At 49.3% G+C, this 25,415-nt stretch overlaps 1 protein-coding gene across 1 annotated transcript; it reads left to right on the forward strand.

Moving 5' to 3' along the window:
- The first annotated feature begins 399 nt into the window (after window positions 1-399).
- On the forward strand, window positions 400-21,346 carry LOC133357900 (forkhead box protein C1-like). The gene is made up of 3 exons (XM_061576072.1): window positions 400-648; window positions 17,323-17,848; window positions 19,534-21,346. Exons 2-3 carry the CDS (start codon window positions 17,327-17,329, stop codon window positions 21,196-21,198), a joined length of 2,187 nt encoding a protein of 728 aa, XP_061432056.1. The 5' UTR covers window positions 400-648; window positions 17,323-17,326; the 3' UTR covers window positions 21,199-21,346.
- The last annotated feature ends 4,069 nt before the right edge of the window (window positions 21,347-25,415 follow it).

Here is a 25,415-nt window from a genome sequence, read left to right on the forward strand (position 1 = left end):
TCTTCACGTTCTGCAGATGTAGATGCCACCATCGCCGTCAATTGCGTGGTGGTTAAACTTACGACTCTCGGTCCAAACAGGCAACTGGACATACGGGCAGGTTTGTTCGTATCTCTGAAAGTTCCTATTTTAAGTGTTCGTAAGTCGAAGAGTATCTGTCTACTGCTCACACCAAGATATGGACAGGAGAACACGCCCCCTTAACACAAAACTCCGCCCCCTCGCATCCCCTCCTCCCCACCCCAACAAAACGAACGCAACCCATTGGCTAATCGAGCGTGCGAGGGTGGGGGGTGTGGAGAGAGGGGGGCGTGTGGTATGCAAATTTTTTATGGACATTTATTCACCACATAAGCCTCTGGGTGCGACGCGAAATTCTTATACGTTGAGTGGCCGACGGCTGTGGGTTCGCTCTAAGCAGTGCTGTGTGGTGTGTGTGTGTGTTGTTGAGTATGTGGGGTGTTGTGAGTGAGTGTGTATGTGACGACCTGTCATCCACGCATCGTTAGCTAATCGATACGATATCTAATTGGTGATTGGCTCTTCGTCTGCCCTACATTATAACTATCGATATTTAACTTTACTATATAAAATCACCTCCCTGCGTCTGCTGGCATCTGGAAGCTGTGCCGGTGCTGCTGTCGTATCGTAAGTACAATTATTACTCATTATCGATCGCTAGTTTAGTGATGTCCTTCACTCCGCACCGCCGATGATCACGGTTGGCTACGTACGGTGCAAAAGAAGTCCACCACACACACAATACATAGTCACACCAAGCTACCACAGTGAACACCTTGCGAGTATCTCTTCGTTCATTCTAGATTTGAAGCTTTCGTGACTGCAAGGATTCATACTCTTTGTGTTGCGCCCGAAACGTCGTGATTTTATTTAGTTGTTTTCATTTATTTTATTTTTTACCTACGTGACTTTATCTCTTCATTGTTAATAGACTCACACAGAGATCCGTAGACTCAGAGACCCATAGACTCACACAGAGACCCATAGACTCACACAGAGACCCATAGACTCACACAGAGCTCCGAAGACTCACACAGAGACTCATGGACTCACACAGAGACCATAGACTCACACAGAGATCCGTAGACTCACACAGAGACCCATAGACTCACACAGAGACCATAGACTCACACAGAGACCCATAGACTCACACAGAGACCCATGGACTCACAAATACCCATAGACTCACACAGAGACCCATGGACTCACAAATACCCATAGACTCACACAGAGAAACAGACTCAAGAGACCCATAGACTCACACAGAGACCTACAGAGTCCTATAGATTCACACAGAGACCCATAGACTCACACAGAGACCCATAGACTCACACAGAGACCATAGACTCACACAGAGACACAGACTCACACAGAGACCCATAGACTCACACAGAGACACATAGATTCACAGTGACCCATAGACTCACACAGTGACCCACAGACTCACACAGAGACCCATAGACTCACACAGAGAACCATAGACTCACACAGAGACCCATAGGCTCACACAGAGACCCATAGACTCACACAGAGACACAGACTCACACATACTGTCGTAAGTACGTGCACGTACTGTCGTAAGCACATTTTAATTTATATATTACCGTAAGTACATCTATGTATATAATTCGTATGTATATGTATTTACGTAAATAAGGGTATATTAGCTATCATAAATACGTGTCTACTTATATTCGCCTTCGTTCATCTTTCGATTTAAAGCTTTCCTGACTGCAGGGATTCATCTTCTTGGTTTTTTCGGTAAAGTCACTTAGAAGGGAAGTAATAAAATAATAAAAATAAAACATAATAAAATAATTCTCACGACGTTTCGGCTACAACGCAAGCAACCTGAAGACGGCTGCTTGCGTTGTGGCCGAAACGTCGTGAGAATTATTTTATTATGTTTTATTTTTATTATTTTATTACCTCCCTTCTACGTGACTTTACCGAAAAAACCAAGAAGATTCGTTCATCTTGTTCAAGTACATGTTACAACTGTCGTAAGTACATTTAAGTTAATAAACTATCGTAGCAGTCACTTTAACGCCACAGATGTTGATGGGAAGTACGGAAAATAAATATTTCCTCTTGAGATAATATAAACTTTTTCTTTTAATAAAATCTCGTTTATAAACAGGATAGGGCTACTATTTCCTTCCCTCTGCTCGCATTTCTATAGATACATAACAAAGACAAAGATCCCCCGTGTAGCCTGTAACAGACTGTTGGGGCAAGTGTTGTTAGTAGTAGCGAGTAGCAGCAGCGCCTTTTCACTGCACCAGGTATTCGTTTTGAGGCTGAGTCGACCTAGGGGAGGCCCAGGACCGGTTCAGATAATCATCACTGGGTGATGGCGCTACTGCGTTCGTAGCGCAGTAGCGCGCTAACCGCTGCACCACCACTCCCCATACATATATACAAGACAAAGACCCCCCATATAGCCTTCAACAGGCTGTAGGGACAAGTGGTGTTTACCGATCACCTGTGAAGGTCGGCACGGCACACGAGGGGGTGGGTGGCCAACACCACGCCTGGCCGCCTTTGTCTCCCCAGTGGCGATGTTTACCACACACCGCACCAGGTACTCATTTGAGGCTGAGTCAACCTAGGGGAGGCCCAGGACCGGTTCAGATAATCGTCACTGGTGTTTTCCGTGAGCGAAAATCGAACCCTGGTTCGTAGTGCAGCGCGCTAACCGCTACACTACCGCTCCCCACCAAATATACATCCACACACACACACTCACACACACAGTGACACACACTCACAGTGACACACACACGCTCACACACACACAGTGACACACACACACTCACACACACACAGTAACACACACACGCTCACACACACACTCACACACACACAGTGACACACACACAGTGACACACACATGCTCACACACACTCACACACACAGTGACACACACACACACCCTCACACACAGTGACACACACACAGTGACACACACACACACTCACACACACAGTGACACACACAGTGACACACACACACTCACACACACAGTGACACACACAGTGACACACACACGCTCACACACACACACGCTCACACACACACTCACACACACAGTGAGACACACACAGTGACACACACACGCTCACACACACTCACACACACAGTGACACACACAAAGTGACACACACACGCTCACACACACTCACACACACAGTGACACACACTCACAGTGACACACACACGCTCACACACACAGTGACACACACACAGTGACACACATACTCACACACACAGTGACACACACACAGTGACACACACACGCTCACACACACAGTGGGACACACACAGTGACACGCACACGCTCACACACACTCACACACACAGTGACACACACACACAGTGACACACACACATGCTCACACACACTCACACACACACACTCACACACATTCACACACACAGTGACACACACACAGTGACACACACATGCTCACACACAGTGACACACACAGTGACACACACACTCACACACACACAGTGACACACACACGCTCACACACACACACGCAGTGACACACACACAGTGACACACACACGCTCACACACACGCTCACACACACACACTCACACACACTCACACACACAGTGACACACACACACACTCACACACACAGTTACACACACACACACGCTCACACACACACACAGTGACACACACACAGTGACACACACACGCTCACCCTCACACACACAGTGACACACACACAGTGACACACACACCCTCACACACACACACGCTCACACACACACAGTGACACACACACAGTGACACACACACACTCACACACACACAGTGACACACACACAGTGACACACACTCACACACACACAGTGACACACACACACTCACACACACACAGTGACACACACACACTCACACACACACAGTGACACACAACAACAACAACAACCGCCATTCGCCACTAAGTGGCGGTGACGTCACCACGATGCTTGTGCCAGGCCAAGTGCACCTTGAGGCCACGTGAAGTGTCGAAAGCCCGCTGGCAGGAGGTCACGGGGCAGACCCAGGTGCCACTGGTCGACTGACCGAGATGACCGAGATGACTGGCTGATGCACCACCTGTGCCCCCTACTGTGCCAACTTGCTGTGCTTTAGCCACCCGGCGCTCCGCTCGTTGTTGTGAGCGTCGCTCCTCCGCCCTCCGTTGTTGTTGGAGGGCGACTGCCTCCAACTGCCCAGTAGCGTCCTTCACGAGCCTCCTCCACTGAGGCCGATCTTGACACCGCTGGTACCAGTCATCGGCAAGTCCACTCAGCTCCACGTCCTCCTGTACCACATCACTCCATCTCTTCTCCAGCCCGTGCCGCGCCCGTCTAGCCCCCTCGATCCGGCCGAACAAAAGCTGTTTAGGCATGCGGTGGCTGGGCATGCGGGCTACATGACCCAGCCAACGCAGCCTTGCCTGCCGGAGGAGCTCACTGATGGGACTTTGCCCAGATCTTTCAAGGATTTGTGAGCTCCTCACACAATCCAGCCTGGTTAAACCCAGGATGGATCGTAGGCAGGCCAGCCTAAATGTTTCCAACCGGCGAAGATGCTCCACCAGGGGGGTCCACGTCTCGCAAGCGTAGAGAAGGGAGGGAATGACCGTGGCCGAGAAGACCTGAAGCTTCGTGCGGAGCGACAGACCAGGTAGCTTCCACACAGCGTTACGCAACCGATGAAAAGATATTGCCGCTCGACTGATTCGGAGTGAGACCTCTGCTGATAGACTGGAGCCGGTCATAAGCACACTGCCCAGGTATGGGAAACTCTCCACTCTCTCCACAACTGCCCCATCACCAATTGGGAGTTGTGGGGGTGGAGTGTCCGATGGTACAAAATACCCAGGCAGGTGCTTGGTTTTGGTGGGGCTGATGGTAAGGCCCCACCTCTTAGTGGCACGCTCCAGTCTCAGCAGCAGCGCCTCCAACTCCTCTTCTGAATGAGCAGCTATTACCAAATCATCGGCATACATAACGTGGTTGACCAATAGGGAGCTCACACACACACAGTGACACACACACAGTGACACACACACTCACACACACAGTGACACACACACACGCTCACACACACACGCGCGCGCGTGGCACACGAGGGGGTGGTGTGCCCAGCACCACGCCCGGCCGCCTTTGTCTCTCCCCAGTGGCCGATTTAGGCCAAGTCAACCTCGGGGAAGTCCAGAACCGATTCTGAACATCGCTATCATTGGATGTTGATGGCCGTGAGCAGGAATCGAACTCGGGTCGCCGGGTTCGTAACGCAGCTTCCTAAACATCTCTCGGGGCGGTCCACCACATCCAGTATTCATCTCCTGCTGCGGCTGCAGCCACTCGAGTTATGTTTTCAGTCTTGTATCTGCAATGTGCGTATTTAGTTTACATCGACACGTTGATCTATTTACGGATACCCCACTAAAATTTTTCGATAAGTTAGCGTCCCTCCCAAATATTCAACAACCATAATTGACACCTTGTGAGTTTTTCTTTAGTTAATGCCTCGCATTCAGCAGTGGATTAATCATGGCTCACCACAGAGACCCACAGCCTCACACAGAGACCCATATACTCAGAGACCATAGACTCACACAGAGACCCATAGACTCACCAGAGACCCATATACTCACACAGAGACCCGTAGACTCACACAGAGACCCATAGACTCACACAGAGACCCACAGTCTCAGACAGAGACCCATAGACACACACAGAGACCCATAGACTCACCAAACAGAGACCCATAGACTCAACACATAGAGACCAATAGACTCACACAGAGATCCTTAGACTCACGAAACAGAGACCCATAGACTCACACAGAGACCCACAGCCTCACACAGAAACCCATAGACTCACACAGAGACCCAGAGACTCACACAGAGACCCATAGACTCACACAGAGACCCACAGCCTCACACAGAGACCCATAGACTCACACAGAGACCCATAGACTCACACAGAGACCCATAGACTCACACAAAGACCCATAGACTCACACAGAGACACATAGACTCACACAGAGACCCATAGACTCACACAGAGACACATAGACTCACACAGAGACACATAGACTCACACAGAGACCCATAGACTCACACAGAGACCCACAGCCTCACACAGAGACCCACAGCCTCACACAGAGACCCATAGACTCACACAGAGACCCATAGACTCACACAGAGACCCACAGCCTCACACAGAGACCCACAGCCTCACACAGAGACCCATAGACTCACACAGAGACACATAGACTCACACAGAGACACATAGACTCACACAGAGACCCACAGCCTCACACAGAGACCCATAGACTCACACAGAGACCCATAGACTCACACAGAGACCCATAGACTCACACAAAGACCCATAGACTCACACAGAGACACATAGACTCACACAGAGACCCATAGACTCACACAGAGACACATAGACTCACACAGAGACACATAGACTCACACAGAGACCCATAGACTCACACAGAGACCCACAGCCTCACACAGAGACCCACAGCCTCACACAGAGACCCATAGACTCACACAGAGACCCATAGACTCACACAGAGACCCACAGCCTCACACAGAGACCCACAGCCTCACACAGAGACCCATAGACTCACACAGAGACACATAGACTCACACAGAGACACATAGACTCACACAGAGACCCACAGCCTCACACAGAGAACCATAGACTCACACAGAGACCCATAGACTCACACAGAGACCCATAGACTCACACAGAGACACATAGACTCACACAGAGACCCATAGACTCACACAGAGACCCATAGACTCACACAGAGACCCATAGACTCACACAGAGACCCATAGACTCACACAGAGACCCATAGACTCACACAGAGACCCATATACTCACACATAGACCCATAGACTCACAATAGAGACACCCATCGACTCACAATAGAGACACCCATAGACTCATCAAACAGAGACCCATAGACCCACACAGAGACGCATAGACTCAACACACAGAGACCAATAGACTCACGCTGAGATCCATAGACTCACCAAACAGAAACCCATAGACTCACCATACAGAGACCCATATACTCAACACACAGAGACCCATAGACTCACACAGAGACCCATAGACTCAACACACAGAGACCCATAGACTCACACAGAGACCCATTTCTTTAGAACCACTTGTTGCTGTGTTAGCCAAGCGATTCGCGTGGTTGGCTACGTACGATGCGAAAGAAATTCAACTTACATACTGACATTATAACCATCCTGATCATACTCTTTGGTTCTTTTGGTAAAGTCACGTAGGTATAAAATAAAACGTGATTTATTTTATTTCTACCCACGTGACTTGACCGAAAGAACCAAAGAGTATGGATTCATGCAGTCACGAAAGCTTCAAATCAAAATCATCCCGATCATAATGATGATGATGATCAGGGGTGGGCAACCCTATATGTAAAAGAGAAAACATTTTCTTCATTTTTGTCTTTGACCAAACTAGTGGTGGCGCCACGGTGGCTATGAGATGTTGACTACCTCGCCTGGTGTACAGGAGGTCGTGGGTTCGATCCCGACCCTGACGCCTGCTGCTGTATATTTGGAGTTTGCGTGTCTCTCTCATCATCATCACGGTGGCTAGGAGATGTTGACTACCTCGCCTGGTGTACAGGAGGTCGTGGGTTCGATCCCGACCCTGACGCCTGCTGTATATTTGGAGTTTGCGTGTCTCTCTCTCATCATCATCACGGTGGCTAGGAGATGTTGACTACCTCGCCTGGTGTACAGGGAGTTCGTGGGTTCGATCCCGACCCTAACGATGCCTGCTGCTGCTGCTGTATATTTGGAGTCTGCGTCTCTCTCTCTCTCTCCCCGTGATGGTCGCGTAGATTTTTCTCCGGGTTCTCCGGTTTTCCTTCCACATTCAGAATCCACATCACGAGGTTTAGAGCGTGTGGTTGCTGCTGCTGCTGCTGCTGCTTTCGGCTTCCACGTGGTGATGATGATGATGATAAGCCACTTCGTTAAGCCATCATTTGTGATGACCAGGTCGCTGGATTGCTGTAGGTATCTGTGGGTCTATCTGCGGGTCTATCTGTGGGTCTATGGGTCTGGATGAGTATGGGTGTCTGTGGGTCTCTATTAATGTGGGTATCTGTGGTCTATGAGTCTGGATGAGTATTGGTCTCTGTGGGTCTCTATGGGTCTGGATGAGTATGGGTCTCTATGGGTCTATTAGTGTGGGTATCTGTTGGTCTATGAGTCTGGATGAGTATGGGTCTCTGTGGGTCTCTATTAATGTGGGTATCTGTTGGTGTATGAGTCTGGATGAGTATGGGTCTCTGTGGGTCTCTACTAGTGTGGGTATCTGTGGGTCTATGAGTATGGGTCGCTGTGGGTCTCTATGGGTCTCTATGGGTCTATTAGTGTGGGTATCTGTTGGTCTATGAGTCTGGATGAGTATGGGTCTCTGTGGGTCTCTACTAGTGTGGGTATCTGTGGGTCTATGAGTATGGGTCGCTGTGGGTCTCTATGGGTCTCTATGGGTCTATTAGTGTGGGTATCTGTGGGTCTATGAGTCTGGATGAGTATGGGTCTCTGTGGGTCTCTATGAGTGTGGGTATCTGTGGGTCTATGAGTCTGGATGAGTATGGGTCTCTGTGGGTCTCTATGAGTGTGGGTATCTGTGGGTCTATGAGTCTGGATGAGTATGGGTCTCTGTGGGTCTCTATGAGTGTGGGTATCTGTGGGTCTATGAGTCTGGATGATGAGTATGGGTTTCTGTGGGTCTCTATAGGTCTCTATTAATGTGGGTATCTGTGGGTCTATGAGTCTGGATGAGTGTGGGTCTCTGTGGATCTCTGTGGGTCTCTATGAGTGTGGGTATCTGTGGGTCTCTATTAGTGTGGGTATCTGTGGTCTTTGAGTCTGGATAAGTATGGGTCTCTGTGGGTCTCTGTGGGTCTCTATGAGTGTGGGTATCTGTGGGTCTCTGTGGGTCTCTATTAGTGTGGGGCTCTGTGGGTCTCTATGAGTGTGGGTCTCTGTGGGTCTCTGTGGATCTATGAGTCTGGATGAGTATGGGTCTCTGTGGGTCTCTATGAGTGTGGGTCTCTGTGGGTCTCTATGAGTGTGGGTCTCTATGAGTGTGGGTCTCTATGGGTCTCTATGAGTGTGGGTCTCTATGAGTGTGGGTCTCTATGAGTGTGGGTCTCTATAAGTGTGGGTCTCTATGGGTCTCTGAAGTGCTCGCCCGTCACCGTGGCGTGCACGATGACCACCACCACCACCACGTGACTTTTCTTTCGTGTTGTGCGCGGTGCATTTAGCGCCACAGCGCGTGGATTTTTAGCGTTTATTGTTTTGCTGGTGACTTTGTGTATTTCATATCGGAATCGCACCCAGTGCTGTTACTGCTGGCGGCAATAAAAGTGGTTTAAAAGTCAAAAGTCTATTCTTACCTATGGGTCTTTACGAGTATGGGTCTCTATGAGTCTGTAGAAACACGCGTTAAGAGTGTTTGGCTTGAGCTATAAGTTTCCACGTGATGACGATGATAAGCCACTTCGTTGAGCTGTCATTTGTGGTGGCCCAGGTCGTTTTTGAAAATAGCTTCATCGCAGCCTTATTTGGGCCTCATTTGGTAATACTGTATAATAATAGTTTAGTTTTAGAGGCGCGTCACACGCAGAGCTCCCCGTATACAACCATAGAAAACACCTTCAGTTATTCTTTAACAATATACAAGTTTGTCTGTTGCACATTTTGTTGTGACCTCGACATTTATTCCATTTCGATTTAAAGCTTTCGAGACTGAATGGATTCATCGTCTTGGTTCTTTCGGTAAAGTCACGTAGAATGGAAATATTAAAAGAATACAAATAAAACATAATAAAATAATTCTCACGACGTTTCGGCCACAACGCAAGCAGCCGTCCTCAGGTGAAGAACAGGTCCGTCGGGAAGACAGAGACTCTATCTTCGAACTCAGAGACTCTGTCGTCTCGACGGACCTGTTCTTCACCTGAGGACGGCTGCTTGCGTTGTGGCCGAAACGTCGTGAGAATTATTTTATTATGTTTTATTTTTATTATTTTATTATTTCCCTTCTACGTGACTTTACCGAAAGAACCAAGAAGATTCATTCCATTGTGTGACCCCCCCCCCCCCCCCCCCATTCGCTGCCATATCTTAATCGATTATCTTTGCAATAAATTACGTTTAAGATTTTTATATTTTTTAAACGGCTGGCTGACCGCAGCCGCCGCTAGGGGGCGAGCTGAGTTCGATTCCCGCTCACGGCCGCCACCAAAACCCAGTGGCGATTTATGTGAACCGGTCGTGGGCCTCCCCTACGTCGACTCAGCCTCAAATGAGTACCCGGCGCAGTGTGTAATAGGGAGAAACAAAGACGGCCGTGCGTGGTGCTGGCCACCCCCACCCCTCGTGTGCCACAGGCCTTCATAGGTACTGCTACTCATTAACAGAACTTGCCCCAATAGTCTGTGCAGGCTATGCGGGGGATCTTTGTCTGTATGTATGTGGCGAGCGGTGGTGCAGTGGTTAGTGCTGCACTGCGCTACAAACCCTGGTGGCCTGAGTTCGATTCCTCGTTCACCACCGAACCTGTTCTCTTGGGCTCGACTCAGCCTTAAAATCAATTCGAACATCAGCCCCCGAGGAGACAAAGGCGGCTAGGCGTGGTGTTGGCCACCCACCCTCCTGTGTGCCGTACCGGCTATCATAGGTGCTCGCTAACAGCACTTGCCCCAATTTCATGTTAAAGGCGATACGAAGGATCTTTGTCTTTTGTATATTTACGTCTGTACATTTTATTAACTGAGTGTAATGTATACGCATACATACACGTGTGTGTGTGTAATGTTTATCATTGTAATGGCCATTGAACAAGGACGGTCACCGCAGCACGTGCTTTCAGATGAGCACTCATTCATCCACTCATTTAACCACCCACTCACTCACTCATCCACTCACTCACCCACTCACTCACCCACTCACTCACCCACTCATTCACTCACCCACTCACTTAACCACCCACTCACTTAACCACCCACTCACCCACTCACTCACTCAAACACCCACTCACTTAACCACCCACTCAATCACTCACCCACTCACCCACTCACTCACCCACTCACTTAACCACCCACTCACTCACTCACCCACTCACTCACCCACTCATTCACCCACTCACTCACCCACTCACTCACCCACTCAACCACTCACTCACCCACTCACTTAACCACCCACTCAATCACTCACCCACTCACTCACCCACTCACTTACACACTCACTCAATCGCACACCCACTCAACCACTCACTCACCCACTCACTTAACCACCCACTCACTCACCCACTCACTCACCCACTCACTCACCCACTCATTCACCCACTCACTCATCCACTCACTTAACCACCCACTCAATCACTCACCCACTCACCCACTCACTTAACCACCCACTCACTCACTCACCCACTCACTTAACCATTCATTCACCCACTCATTCATCCACTCACTTACCCACCCACTCACTTAACCACTCACTCACTCACTCACCCACTCACTCACTCACCCACTCACTTAACCACCCACTCACTCACCCACTCATTCACCCACTCACTCACCCACTCACTCACCCACTCACTCACCCACTCATTCACCCACTCACTCACCCACTCACTTAACCACCCACTCAATCACTCACCCACTCACCCACTCACTTAACCACCCACTCACTTAACCACCCACTCACTTAACCACTCATTCACCCACTCATTCATCCACTCACTTACCCACCCACTCACTTAACCACCCACTCACTCACCCACTCACTCACTCACCCACTCACTCAACCACCCACTCACTCACCCACTCATTCACCCACTCACTCACCCACTCACTCACCCACTCACTCACCCACTCACTTAACCACTCTCTCAATCATTCACTCACCCACTCATTCACCCACTCACTCACCCACTCACTTAACCACCCACTCAATCACTCACCCACTCACCCACTCACTTAACCACCCACTCACTTAACCACCCACTCACTTAACCACTCATTCACCCACTCATTCATCCACTCACTTACCCACCCACTCACTTAACCACCCACTCACTCACTCACCCACTCACTCACTCACTCACCCACTCACTCAACCACCCACTCACTCACCCACTCATTCACCCACTCACTCACCCACTCACTCACCCACTCACTCACCCACTCACTTAACCACTCACTCAATCATTCACTCACCCACTCATTCACCCACTCACTCACCCACTCACTTAACCACCCACTCAATCACTCACTCGCTTACCCACTCACTCACCCTGTATTCTTGTTCATGTTTTTTGTTTGTTGCGGTTGCACCCGATTCAAGAGCCGAATGGCTCACAGGGCTATACCAAATACATGAAACTGAAACTGAAACCCATTGACTCAAACACCCACTCGATCACTCACTCACGCACTTACTCACTCAATCACGCACTCACTCACTCACGCACTCACTCACTCGCGCACTCAATCACCCACTCACTCAGTCACCCACTCACTCAATCACCCACTCACTCAATCACCCACTCACTCAATCACCCACTCACTCAATCACCCACTCACTCATTCACCCGCTCACTCATTCACCCACTCACTCAATCACCCACTCACTCAATCACCCACTCACTCAATCACCCACTCACTCAATCACCCACTCACTCACGCACTCACTCAATCACCCACTCACTCAATCACCGACTCACTCAATCACCCACGCACTCAATCACCCACTCACTCAATCACTCACTCAATCACCCACTCACTCAGTCACCCACTCACTCAATCACCCACTCACGCACGCACTCAATCACCCACTCATTCAATCACCGACTCACTCACCAACTCATTCATTCGTCCACGCACTGACTCACCCATCCACTTAATCACCCACTCACTCACCCACTCACCTACCCACTCAATCACTCACTCACCCACTCACTCACTGACCCACCACTCACTCAATCACCCACTCACCCACCCACTCACCCACTCACTCACCCACTCACTCACCCACCCACTCACCCACTCACTTACCCACTCAATCACTCACTCACCCACTCACTCACCCACTCACTCACCCACTCACTCACTCCTCCATTCACCCACTCACTCAATCACCCCTCACTCTTCCACCCACGCACTCACTTGCTGTTGATGATTTTAATTGGCCTTTGAGGATCCCCGGACGAACTGCACGTGCTAAGCACAAAGGACTGACCAAGCAGACCTCTTAGGGCACACTACTAAACTTGCTGATAGTTGTTGTTGTTATTGTCATCATTCATTACAAAGGGAAACCGGTGGCGAATGCGTTGCATGTGAGCAAAAACTGATCCAAAACTGTGTCCGTCCAGTGCTTGCCACAAACGAACCACAACGCCACGTTGATAGATAGATAGATCGTTTATTGTCATTGTCACCAGTACAACGAAATTTAAAATGCTCACCAGTCAGGGCATCATTCATAAATTTAAATTAAATAAAACAAGAAAATAAAAATAAAATTAAATGAAAGATAATCAATTTATACTATATATAAAAACAGCCCAAGTATACCCATATACCCACATAAGGTTACATTTTGTCATTGCACATCTCTATTTCACAATCAATTGTAAACACTATTACTTAATAATTAATTAGCATTATTGAGTGTGGTGATCGCTGTAGGATAAAAGCTCTGTTTGAATCTGTTTGTCCTTGTTTTGACTGATCTGAATCGTCTGCCTGATGGCAACAGCTCAAACAGTGAGTGTCCAGGGTGAGAAGAGTCCTTTATAATGTTCTGTGCTTTTTTGATACAACGTGACCTGTGTGCGATAAACCCACCATCACGCGAACTCCGCTCATCTTCACAGCAGCGGTTTTTGGCCCAACTATCGAGCAAAGATGGTCACCGCATCACGCAGAACTTTCAAATGCACTTCTATGACCGTCTGGAACGCTCTTCCTTGCGATGTTAGGAAGCCGCTGGAGCTATGCACTTTTAATTGTCAATTGAAAACTCGTTTTTAAATCCTTTATATTAAGTTCGCGTGCTTGCTTGCGTGCTTGCTTAGGACCGTGCAAATCTTTCGCTCGTTTTTTAACCCACTTCCCGTGATCCAATCGAGCTGACATTTTGCACACAGACTCGTTGTGCGTGACAATTAATTGTCGTGAACATTTTGTTTCCAAAATTTTACACTGTTTAGGGAAAACAAATTAAATATTTAATTACCAATTGCTTAATACTGGCAGGCAATCATCTGACCCATAGATTGCAGCCATCTCAAGCCAGAGGACGAGAGGACTCTAGCCGCCACGCATATAAAGGATTTAGAGTGAAAAACTTTGTTTTTACGGGTTTACTTGTTTTAACTGCTTACTGTTGCGTTTAGTTCGTTGTCCTTAACCCCGCATCTCCATTACCAAGTTTGCCCAGCGGTGCCAGAGAACTTATACATACACACGTACAATCCGTTCTCCTGTAACGCGTGTTTTCATAACGCGAATTGGAGGTATAACGTGACAGACGTATTCGGGAACGCATGTTGTTTTTTGATGGCACGGGTACCAATTGGATTGAGTGAACATAACTACGTACTTAATTCTAGATTTGAAGCTTTCGTGACTGCAAGGATTCATACTCTTAGGTTTTTTCGGTAAAGTCACGTAGGTAAAAATTAAAAGTTAATAAAAGTAATAATGGAAATAAAATAAAATAATAAAGATCACGACGTTTCGGAGGCAACACAAGTCTCCGTCATCAGGTGGGACCGTCACAGCTAAAATAACTGCATCAAATTGCTTGATGCAGTCGTTTTAGCTGTGACGGAGACTTGTGTTGCCTCCGAAACGTCGTGATCTTTATTATTTTATTTTGTTTCCACTATTACTTTTATTAACTTTTAATTTTATTTTTTACCTACGTGACTTTACCGAAAAAACCTAAGAGCATAACTACGTACGCAGAGCGAGTAGGAATAAGCAGTGGCTGTAATGCGGTGTAGCATCCTCATCATCATCCCAATGCACGAAGCATTGGGATGCTGCTGGATGCTGCTTCTAGATTGCTAACCCATGCACCATCAGCCTGGTTGTGTTCAGCCCGGCGTTACGCATCATCTCACGTGTGTGTGTGTGTCATGGGCTTGTGCTTTATACCCTACCTATATATTTACACTAGCTGTACTACCCGGCTTCGCCCGGGACTTGTATCCACCACGGCCGGCCGCCTTTGTCTCCCCAGTGGCGATGTTAATACGCCACACCAGTTACTCGTTTGAGGCTGAGTCGACCTATGTGAGGTTCAAATAATCTTGATCGGTGGTGGCCATGAGCGGGAATCTAACTCGGTTCGCCGGGTTGGTAGCGCAGCGTAGCGTTAACCACTACACCCACCGCTCCTCACACACACAGACGCACACACACACAGACACACGCAGAAACACACAGACAGACACAGACAGACACAAAGACAGCACGCTAACCACTACACTACCGCTCCCCACACACCACACACGCAGACACACACACAGAACACACACACAGACAGACACACACACACAGACACACAGACAGCACGCTAACCACTACACTACCGCTCCCCACACACGACACACGCACACACACAGACACACACACAGACACACACACAGACACACACACACAGACACACACACACAGACACACACACACAGACACACACACACACAGACACACACAGGCAGTACGCTAAGCACTACACTACCGTTCCCCCTACACAACACACGCGCGCGCGTCCATAGGTACACATACACGCGCTTGCTGCAGACACACACATACACACACATACATAACCGCACATCCACACAAACACATACACACACATGCATACACACAAACATACACATACATACAAACACACACATACATACACACAAACACATACACAATACACACACACATACATACAGACACACACATACATACACACAAACACATACAGACACATACATACACACATACATACAGACACACAGACATACACATAAACACATACACACATAGTCATGACCCGGCTTTGCCCGGGACTTGTATCCACCACGCCCGGCCGCCTTTGTCTCCCCAGTGGCGATGTTAATACGCCACACCAGTTACTCGTTTTGAGGCTGAGTCCCTCCCTCGCCACTCTGCCTCCCTCGCCACTCTGCCTCCCTCGCCACTCTGTAGAGGACGTGAAATTTGTATGAATTTACCTCAGAGTGGCGTGTTGGGTGTCGAGGCCTAGCACCGTGCAGAGCCTCCCGCCTTGCCTGATTTTCCCACCCGGCGAACGCTGGGTACGGGTGCCGGTCCCCCCCCCCCCCGCCGCGCTATTAAAAATGGCGTCCACCCCGCGGAGAAAAGTTGCTACTCGTTGCCAGGGGCAACCGCCGTCCAATGAAAGCTGCGAAGGCGTGGCTAGCCGTTGCCAGGGGCAACCGCCGTCCAATGAAAGTGCAGTCCACACACACACACAGACACACAGACATGAACGATTTTATATATATAGATTATTCATTATAACGCAATTTTAACTACCACCACCAGGGCAATATAGAACAGACTTGCACTTCACCCCTATATTATAGACTAGCTTTACTACCCGGCTTCGCCCGGGACTTGGATTCACCACGCCCGGCCGCCTTTGTCTCCCCAGTGGCGATGTTCACACAGCACACCAGTTACTCGCTTGAGGCTGAGTCGACCTAGGAAAGGGCCCAGGACCGGTTCAAATAATCGTCACTGGTGGTGGCCGTGAGCGGGAATCGAACTCGGGTCGCCGGGTTCGTAGCGTAGCGCTACCCACTACACTACAATGCGTGACGCTTCCACATGCGCGGGTCACGTGACAGATGTGACGTCACAGCTCACTTGCCGTGCAAAAAATATGCATTCTTGAGCTCCCCCCCCCCCAAAAAAAATACAAAAGTGTATTTTAATAATGTTTGCATGGTGTACAGTCCGTAAAGTACCCACACGGCAAATTTCAAGTTTGTTGCATGTCTGGAAGTACGCTAAACATTTTGAACAGACACACATAATCACAAATTTCCCTTTTTTTATATAGAGATGATTTGTTATGCCACCACCAGCGTTATAGAACACACGGACTGTGTAACTAACCGTGGCCCATCCGCGATGTGCATGTTCTGTTACGTGTATATTTGTTGTTATACCAGGACCATGTCTACGATGCAGGCCAGATTCCCACGCACGAGTGTAGCCTCCTCCACACACGCGGTTTACTCTGGTGCGGTTCACGGCCAATGCTCCGGCGTTCTGTCACGGCAATACGGAGCTTACCAACAGCACCAGCAGCACCAGCAACAACATCAACAACATCCTCAAAGCCTCCTGCTGCACCACCACCACCACCACCAGCAGCAACAACGCCATCAGCAGCATCAGCAGGAGCTTCATCAGCTCCATCATCACCACCACCACCAGCAGCAACACCATCAGCAGCAGCATGAGCATCATCAGCTCCATCATCATCAGCAGCAGCAGCACAAAGATCTGGTGAAGCCTCCATACAGCTACATAGCCCTCATCGCGATGGCCATCCAGAACTCGGCGGAGGGGCGGGCGACCCTGAGCGCCATCTACCAGTTCATAGCGGAGCGCTTCCCGTTCTACCGCGACAACAAGCAGGGCTGGCAGAACTCGATCCGACACAACCTCAGCCTCAACGAGTGCTTCGTCAAGGTACGTGTACGTACGTACGTGTCTGTCTGTGTGTGTGTGTGTGTGCATGCACGTCTGCCCCGTGACCTCCTGCCAGCGGGCGTTCGACACTTCACGTGGCCTCAAGGTGCACTTGGCCTGGCACAAGCGTCGTGGTGACGTCACCGCCACTTAGTGGCGAATGGCGGTTGTTGTTGTTGTTGTGCACGTAGTGTAGCGGTTAGCGCGCTGCGCTATGAACCCGGCGACACGGGTTCGATTCCCGCTCACTTGCCAACATCAGTGGCAATTATCTGAACCGGTCCCGGGCCTCCCCTAGGTCGACTCAGCCTCAAATGAGTACCTGGTGCGGTGTGTAAACATCGCCGCTAGGGAGACAAAGGCGGTCGGGCGTGGTGCTGGCCACCCACCCCCTCGTGTGCCGTTCCGGCCTTCATAGGTGCTCGCTAACAGCACTTGCCCCTACAGTCTGTTAAGGCTATACAGGGGATCTTTGTCTTTGTATGCACGTAAATGTATGTTGAACTTATTTCGCACCACCCTACGTAGAAGCCAACCGTGCTAATCGGAGGTCTATGGGTCTCTGTGTGGTGAGTCTATGGGTCTCTATGCATCTGTGGGTCTCTGTGTTAGTGTCTGGGTACTCTATGTGAGTCTATGTGTCTCTATGTGAGTCTATGGGTCTCTGTGTGGTGAGTCTATGGGTCTCTATGCGTCTGTGGGTCTCTGTGTTAGTGTCTAGGTACTCTATGTGAGTCTACGTGTCTCTATGCGAGTCTATGGGTCTCTGTGTGGTGAGTCTATGGGTCTCTATGCATCTGTGGGTCTCTGTGTTAGTGTATGGGTACTCTATGTGAGTCTACGTGTGTCTCTATGTAAGTCTATGTATGTTGAACTTCGCACTCAGGTTTGCGATCGGGCGATCGTTTGCGGGGTCACTGTGGCTCAAGCCAACTTTCTTCAGCAGCGGTGTTGCCTGCGCCATTTTGAACCGGTCTGGGTAACAGCCCATCGCTGAACAAAAGATTTTCCAGGTGGACAATCAACAGCTTGAGCACCGTCCGAGCACGGTTTGAGATTCAACGTGTAGATGTAGTCGAGCAGCGATGTCTTACTTGGCAGCCGTGCGATGAACATCAACACCTCTGCCACCAACATTGGTACCGGGGTCTTGCATTGTTTTGCATTGGCTCCAGGTCGGTCAAACTCAGACGGCAGACGGGGAGAATGCATTGTCTTCAAGTTAAAAACCGCCATCTCGGTCGCCACTATTTATTGGCGAAGAACGTCACAAGTACTGTGCACAGACCATGTTGACTGCTTACTGGGTGGTTGGTGTGTAGCAGGACCCCTCAATAATATCCCACAGAGCTACGGGGGTCGCGAGCCGACTCATGGACACGCAAAGCACAGAACGAACTGCTCGACTCAACGATGAGTCAGTTGGCACATCTGCAGGCGGCTCTGCAAGCGAGGAGTTGTACAGTCTCGAAGCCAGTTTTCTTCCAAAGACGCCTCCAGCCTCCGCTGTGTCTGCTTCCCAGCGATCGCCTCGGGTGACAGCCGGTCACTGCGAACTTTCCCCGTTATCTTTGTGCTTGTTGTTCGGATGGGCACTCGCACACACATACCCATAACTCACACACACACTTCCCACACACACTCACACGCACACGCCTGCCTGTCTGCCTGCTCCATTCTGCCAGGTGGCACGAGACGACCGCCGGCCTGGCAAGGGCAGCTTCTGGACGCTGGACCCGGACTCGCACAGCATGTTCGAGAACGGCAGCTTCCTGCGACGGAGGAGGAGGTTCAAGCGGAAGCGGCGGGCTGGTGGTGATGGTGGTGGTGGTGATGGCGGTGGTGGTGATGGTGGTGATGGCGGTGATGGTGGTGGAGGGTTCCACGTGATGGATCATCGTCACACCGATGAGGAGGCCTCCGAATTGAAGCTCGCTCGGGCCTCAGTGGGGACTGCTGGTGGCCCGGATCGTCCGCTGTCATCCTGGTCATCATCATCATCATCATCCTCCTCCTCCACCTCGTTGTTATTGTCGTCGGCGTCTCCATCATCGTCATCAGCATCGTCAGCGTCATCAGCAGCGTCGTCATCGGCTTCGCTCGCTGTGCGCGAGCGCTCGCCACAGACGGCGACGACGACGACGGTGGTGGCGCTGCTCGTGCCCAAAGTTGAGAGGCCTGACAGCGTCAACCTGAGCAGCGGTAGCAGCAGCAGCAGCGGCGGCGGCGGTGGTGGTGGTGTTTGTGGTGGTGTTTGTGATTGTCGTGGTGGTAGTGATGGTGTTTGTGGTGGTCGTCATGGTTGTGGTGGTGGTGGTGGTGTTTGTGGTGGTGTTTGTGATTGTCGTGGTGTTTGTGGTGGTCGTGATGGTTGTGATGGTCGTGGTGGTGGTGGTGTTTGTGATGTTGTTTGTGGTAGTGGTGTTTGTGGTAGAGGTGTTTGTGATGGTCGTGGTGGTAGTGATGGTGTTTGTGGTGGTCGTGATGGTTGTGGTGGTGGTGGTGGTGGTGGTGTTTGTGGTGGTCGTGATGGTCGTGGTTGTGGTGACAGCCTGAGACGAGAAGCAAGCCCCAGGAGTGCAGTGTCGACATTTTCGATGCCGTCCACAAACTCGAAGCTTCACACGGGCGTCCCGTCACGTGGCCCGCATGGACACCACGTGGTTGGTGGTGGAGATTTTGTTGGAGTAGGAGGAGTAGGTTGTGGCGATGGCCGTGACGACCGCATGCCCCTAAGATATCAGCAGGCCCAGGGGATGCTGCCTGCCTATGATGGTATGCGGGACCAGCAGAGTGGATTGTACCTGGGTGGAGAGGGGAGTGAACAGCAGCAGCGACATCAACAGCAGCTGCGTGTGGAGGAGGAAGGGGTTGAAAGAGCATCGCTCGATTGCTCGCCGCAGATTCAAGGCGTCATCAATCTGAGCACCGGTCATAACCACCACCAACATCAACAACGTCATCATCACCATCAGCTGCAGTTCCACCACCACCATCAACAAGATCAGCAGCGGGCTGATGGACAGCCTCAAGTCACAGCTGACGAGATGTCAGTTGACGACGAAACCTGCTCACGATCTCTTTGGTATCAACACCACAACCACAACAACCACCACCATAACAGTCACCAGCACCATCACCAGCAGCAGCAGCAAGAGTTGTCCACGTATGGCGTGAACATAAATTCTGACCACCACCATCACCAGCAGCTGCTGAGCATTCGAAGCAATGCTGATAAGACACATGGATTCCCGTACGCCGCTGCTGATGGCTCTGACAACTATCGCGTGGCGTTCAGATCAACGCCTGCTACATATCGGCCGTTTGCTTGTGACGTGAATAAGTACTGACGGTGGCTGGAGTCGCATCGGGTTTTATGGTTGAGCATGCAAGGACTTGTGTGTGGGTCTCTGTATGAATCTATGGGTCTCTCTGTGAGTGAGTCTATGGGTCTCTGTGTGAGTCTATCGGTCTCTGTATGAGTCTATGGGTCTCTGTGTGAGTCTGCGGGTCTCTGTGTGAGTCTGCGGGTCTCTGTGTGAATCTATGCGTCTTTATTTGAGCGTATGAGTCTCTGTGTGGGTCTATGGGTCTCTGTATGAATATATGGGTCTCTGTGTGAGTCTGTGGGTCTCTGTGTGAGTCTATGGGTCTCTGTGTGAGTCTATGGGTCTCAGTGTGAGTCTATGGGTCTGGGGTGTGTGGGTAGGTGTTTTTGTTCGAGACAGCAAGCCAGAGGTGTTGGAGTCGACTTGAGGGTTTCTGGGTAACACCGCATTGCATTGTTCAGTGGGGCATCAGGAAGTGGAGTGGTGACTGCTCCTGGTCCTCTTGACCTCGGCTGTGACACAGAACGTTCAAAGTCTGGCGCATACGTTTTCTATATACAGGGACTCCTCTACTTATGAACACCCGATTTACGAACTTTCAGAGATACGAAAAAAAGCCGCTTGTATATCCAGTTGCCTGTTCGGACCGAGACTCATAAGTTCAAAATCCGCGCAATAGATTGCGGTGGTGGCATCTACATCTGCAGAACGTGAAGAATCGGTGGCATCTACATCTACAGGAGATTGTGCAACGCTTAAAGCCATTCCCCGTGTTTAGTGTACACGCCGTACAACGCGTTTGGACTGACAAACAAATCGACTTACGAAGTCCTCTGGAATCTTACTCGTTCGTAAGTAGAGGAGTCTCTGTAAACGCCCCTGCGATGCGAGAGCGCAATTGGGGCTAGGAGATGTTAACTACCTCGCCTGGTATACAGGAGGTCGTGGGTTCCATCCCAACCCTGACGATGTCTGCTGCTATATGTTTAGAGTCTGCGTCTCTCTCCCCGTGGTTTTTCTCCTCCACATTTAGAATCACGTGTTTAGGGATTCATTCATTGGGCCATCATTTGTGATAGACAGGTCCGCTTATAATAAGCATAACCCGTAAAAACAAAGTTTTTCACTATAAATCCTTTATATGCGTGGCGGCTAGAGTCCTCTCGTCCTCTGGCTTGAGATGGCTGCCACCTATGGCTCAGATGATTGTCTGCCAGTATTAAGCAATTGGTAATTAAATATTTAATTTGTTTTCCCTAAACAGTGTAAAGTTTTGGAAAAACATTTTCACGAACATTAATTGTCTCGCACAACGAGTCTGTGTGCAAAATATCAGCTCGATTGGATCACGGGAAGTGGGTTAAAAAACGACCGAAAGATTTGCACGGTCGTAAGCAAGCAAGCAAGCACGCAAGCAAGCAAGCAAGCGAACTTAATATAAAGGATTTAAAAAAAGAGCTACATTGCTCAGTGGGCCTTACCTGGTAAAAGAAATAAAAGTTTAGTTTATCTTCTTGGTTCTTTCGGTAAAGTCACGTAGAAGGGGAGTAATAAAATAATAAAAATAAAACATAATAAAATAAAATAATTCTCACGACGTTTCGGCTACAACGCAAGCAGCCGTCTTCAGGTGAAGAATGAGACAATGCCAAGCTAGGAGCTTATATATAAGCTTTAAATCGAAATTTAAGTTTCGTTTAGTTTTAGCTTATGTTCTCGAGTTTTATAGTTATACATTGTGGGGTCGAAAATGCCACTGTTCTCGCATTTAAAATATGCTTACTTTGCTTTACCGAATAGAAAAAAAGTTATACAATGCTGTATCTTTAACTGCACATATTATCATTCACAAACCTACAAGGCAAATACAAAGATCCCTGGATAGCCTTTAAAAGACTGTTGGGGCAAGTGCTGTTAGTGAGCGCCTATGAAGACCGGCACTGTGACACACCACGCCCGGCCGCCTTTGTTTCCCCATGTCAGGCCGAGTCGATCTAGGGGAGGTCCAGGACCGGTTCAGATATTTGACGTCAGTATTTGTCGGCCGTGAGTGGGTATTGAAGTCGGTTCTCTGCCGGGTTTGTAGGGGAGTGAGCTAACCGCTGGCCCACCGCTCCACACACACACATGCTCATTAGCGATGAGAACGGTTGGCTACGTTCGGTGCAAAAGAAGTTCAACATGTTCGCATACACAGACTCACTCAGAGACCCACAGACTCACACAAAGACCCATATATTCACCCAGAGACCTATATCCTCACACAGACCCATAGACTCACACAGAGACCCATAGACTCACACAGAGACACATAGACTCACACAGAGACACATAGACTCACACAGAGACCCATAGACTCACACAGAGACCCACAGACTCACACAGAGACCCATAGACTCACACAGAGACACGTAGACTCACACAGAGACCCATAGACTCACACAGAGACCCATCGACTCACACAGAGACCCATAGACTCACACAGAGACCCATAGACTCACACAGAGACCCATCGACTCATCACACAGACCCATAGACTCACTCAGAGACCCACAGACTCACACAAAGACCCATATATTCACACAAAGACCCATATATTCACCCAGACCCATAGACTCACACAGAGACCCACAAACTCACACAGAGACCCATAGATTCACACAGAGTCCCATAGACTCATACAGAGACCCATTGATTCACGGAGACACATTGACTCACACAGAAACCCATAGACTCACACAGAGACCTATAAATTCACACAGAGACCCATTTTTTCAGAACTGCTTGTTTGTGTTGTGTTTAGTTTGTTTTCCTTCCCCCGCACCTCAGTTGAGCGTTGTTGGCTACGTACGGCCCAGAATAAGTTGAACACACACATACCACAGCCTTAATCTTGCAACTACATTCATGTGTAGAAAGTGCCATTTTTATAAAGTATTACAATAGCACGAACGATATTTTTCTAAAAACATTTTATATTAAGAAACGTTTGCTGTTGACAGTGTTGATACAGGTATAAAATATGAGCGCCGTCGGTAAATACATTTGCTATTGCTGTACGATATCGAAGGGTGTTTAAAAAAAAAGCATTGGTTAGAATTGCACAAAATACTTGACGTAAAATATATATTCTACAGGTGTACATAACGAACGCATCCACGATTTGAAATCGCATTGTACAGACAAAATAAACGGCTTCTCTTCCAACCCTCTTTGGTTTTTTCGGTTAAAGTCACGTAGATAGAAAATGTATCGATCGCGACGTTTCGATCGCAACACAAGCAGTCGTCATCAGGTGGGACAGAAGAAAGAGATGCTGCAACAAGAGGTTATATAGGCTTGAGGTGGGCGGAGCTAGAGATGGGATTTGCATGTAAATGTAAGAGATTAGGATGTCAATGTGAGACGGCTCCAGCAACCGGGGGATGTGCCAAAGAGATGATTAGCATGTCAATGTCAGAGAAGAAACGGCAAGAGCGACTAGGAGGAGAGACCAGTCAACGGGAGAGACACACATGGAGAGAGAGACACACAGAGAGAGAGAGACACAGAGACACACAGAGAGACACACAGAGAGAGACACACGCAAACAGAGACACAGAGAGAGAGATACAAACAGAGAGACACACATGGAGAGAGAGACACACAGAGAGAGAGAGACACAGAGACACACAGAGAGACACACAGAGAGAGAGACACACAGAGAGAGACAGAGAGAGAGAGAGAGAGACACACACACAGAGAGAGACACACAAAGAGACACACACAGAGAGACACATGGAGAGAGAGACACACAGAGAGAGACACACAAACAGAGACACACATGGAGAGAGACACACAGAGAGAGACACACGCAAACAGAGACACAGAGAGAGAGAGAGATACAAACAGAGAGACACACATGGAGAGAGAGACACACAGAGAGAGAGACACACAAACAGAGACACACATGGAGAGAGACACACAGAGAGAGACACACGCAAACAGAGACACACATGGAGAGAGACACACAGAGAGAGACACACAAACAGAGACACACATGGAGAGAGAGACACACAGAGAGAGAGACACACAAACAGAGACACACATGGAGAGAGACACACAGAGAGAGAGACACAGAGACACACAGAGAGACACACACATAGAGAGAGATACACAGAGAGAGAGAGAGACACACATGGAGAGAGACACACAGAGAGAGAGAGCACACAAAGAGACACACACAGAGAGACACACAG

The sequence above is a fragment of the Lethenteron reissneri genome, chromosome 60 (genome assembly GCF_015708825.2).
Source record: "Lethenteron reissneri isolate LAM-NWPU_2019-01 chromosome 60, ASM1570882v1, whole genome shotgun sequence".
In the NCBI taxonomy this organism is placed as follows: domain Eukaryota; kingdom Metazoa; phylum Chordata; class Hyperoartia; order Petromyzontiformes; family Petromyzontidae; genus Lethenteron; species Lethenteron reissneri.

Bases quoted from the DNA above. Each gene is read 5' to 3' on its own strand.
- LOC133357900 (XM_061576072.1), top strand. From the start codon at position 17,327: ATGTCTACGATGCAGGCCAGATTCCCACGCACGAGTGTAGCCTCCTCC. The intron at 17,849-19,533 runs GTACGTGTACGT...CCATTCTGCCAG, and splicing joins TCAACGAGTGCTTCGTCAAG to GTGGCACGAGACGACCGCCG.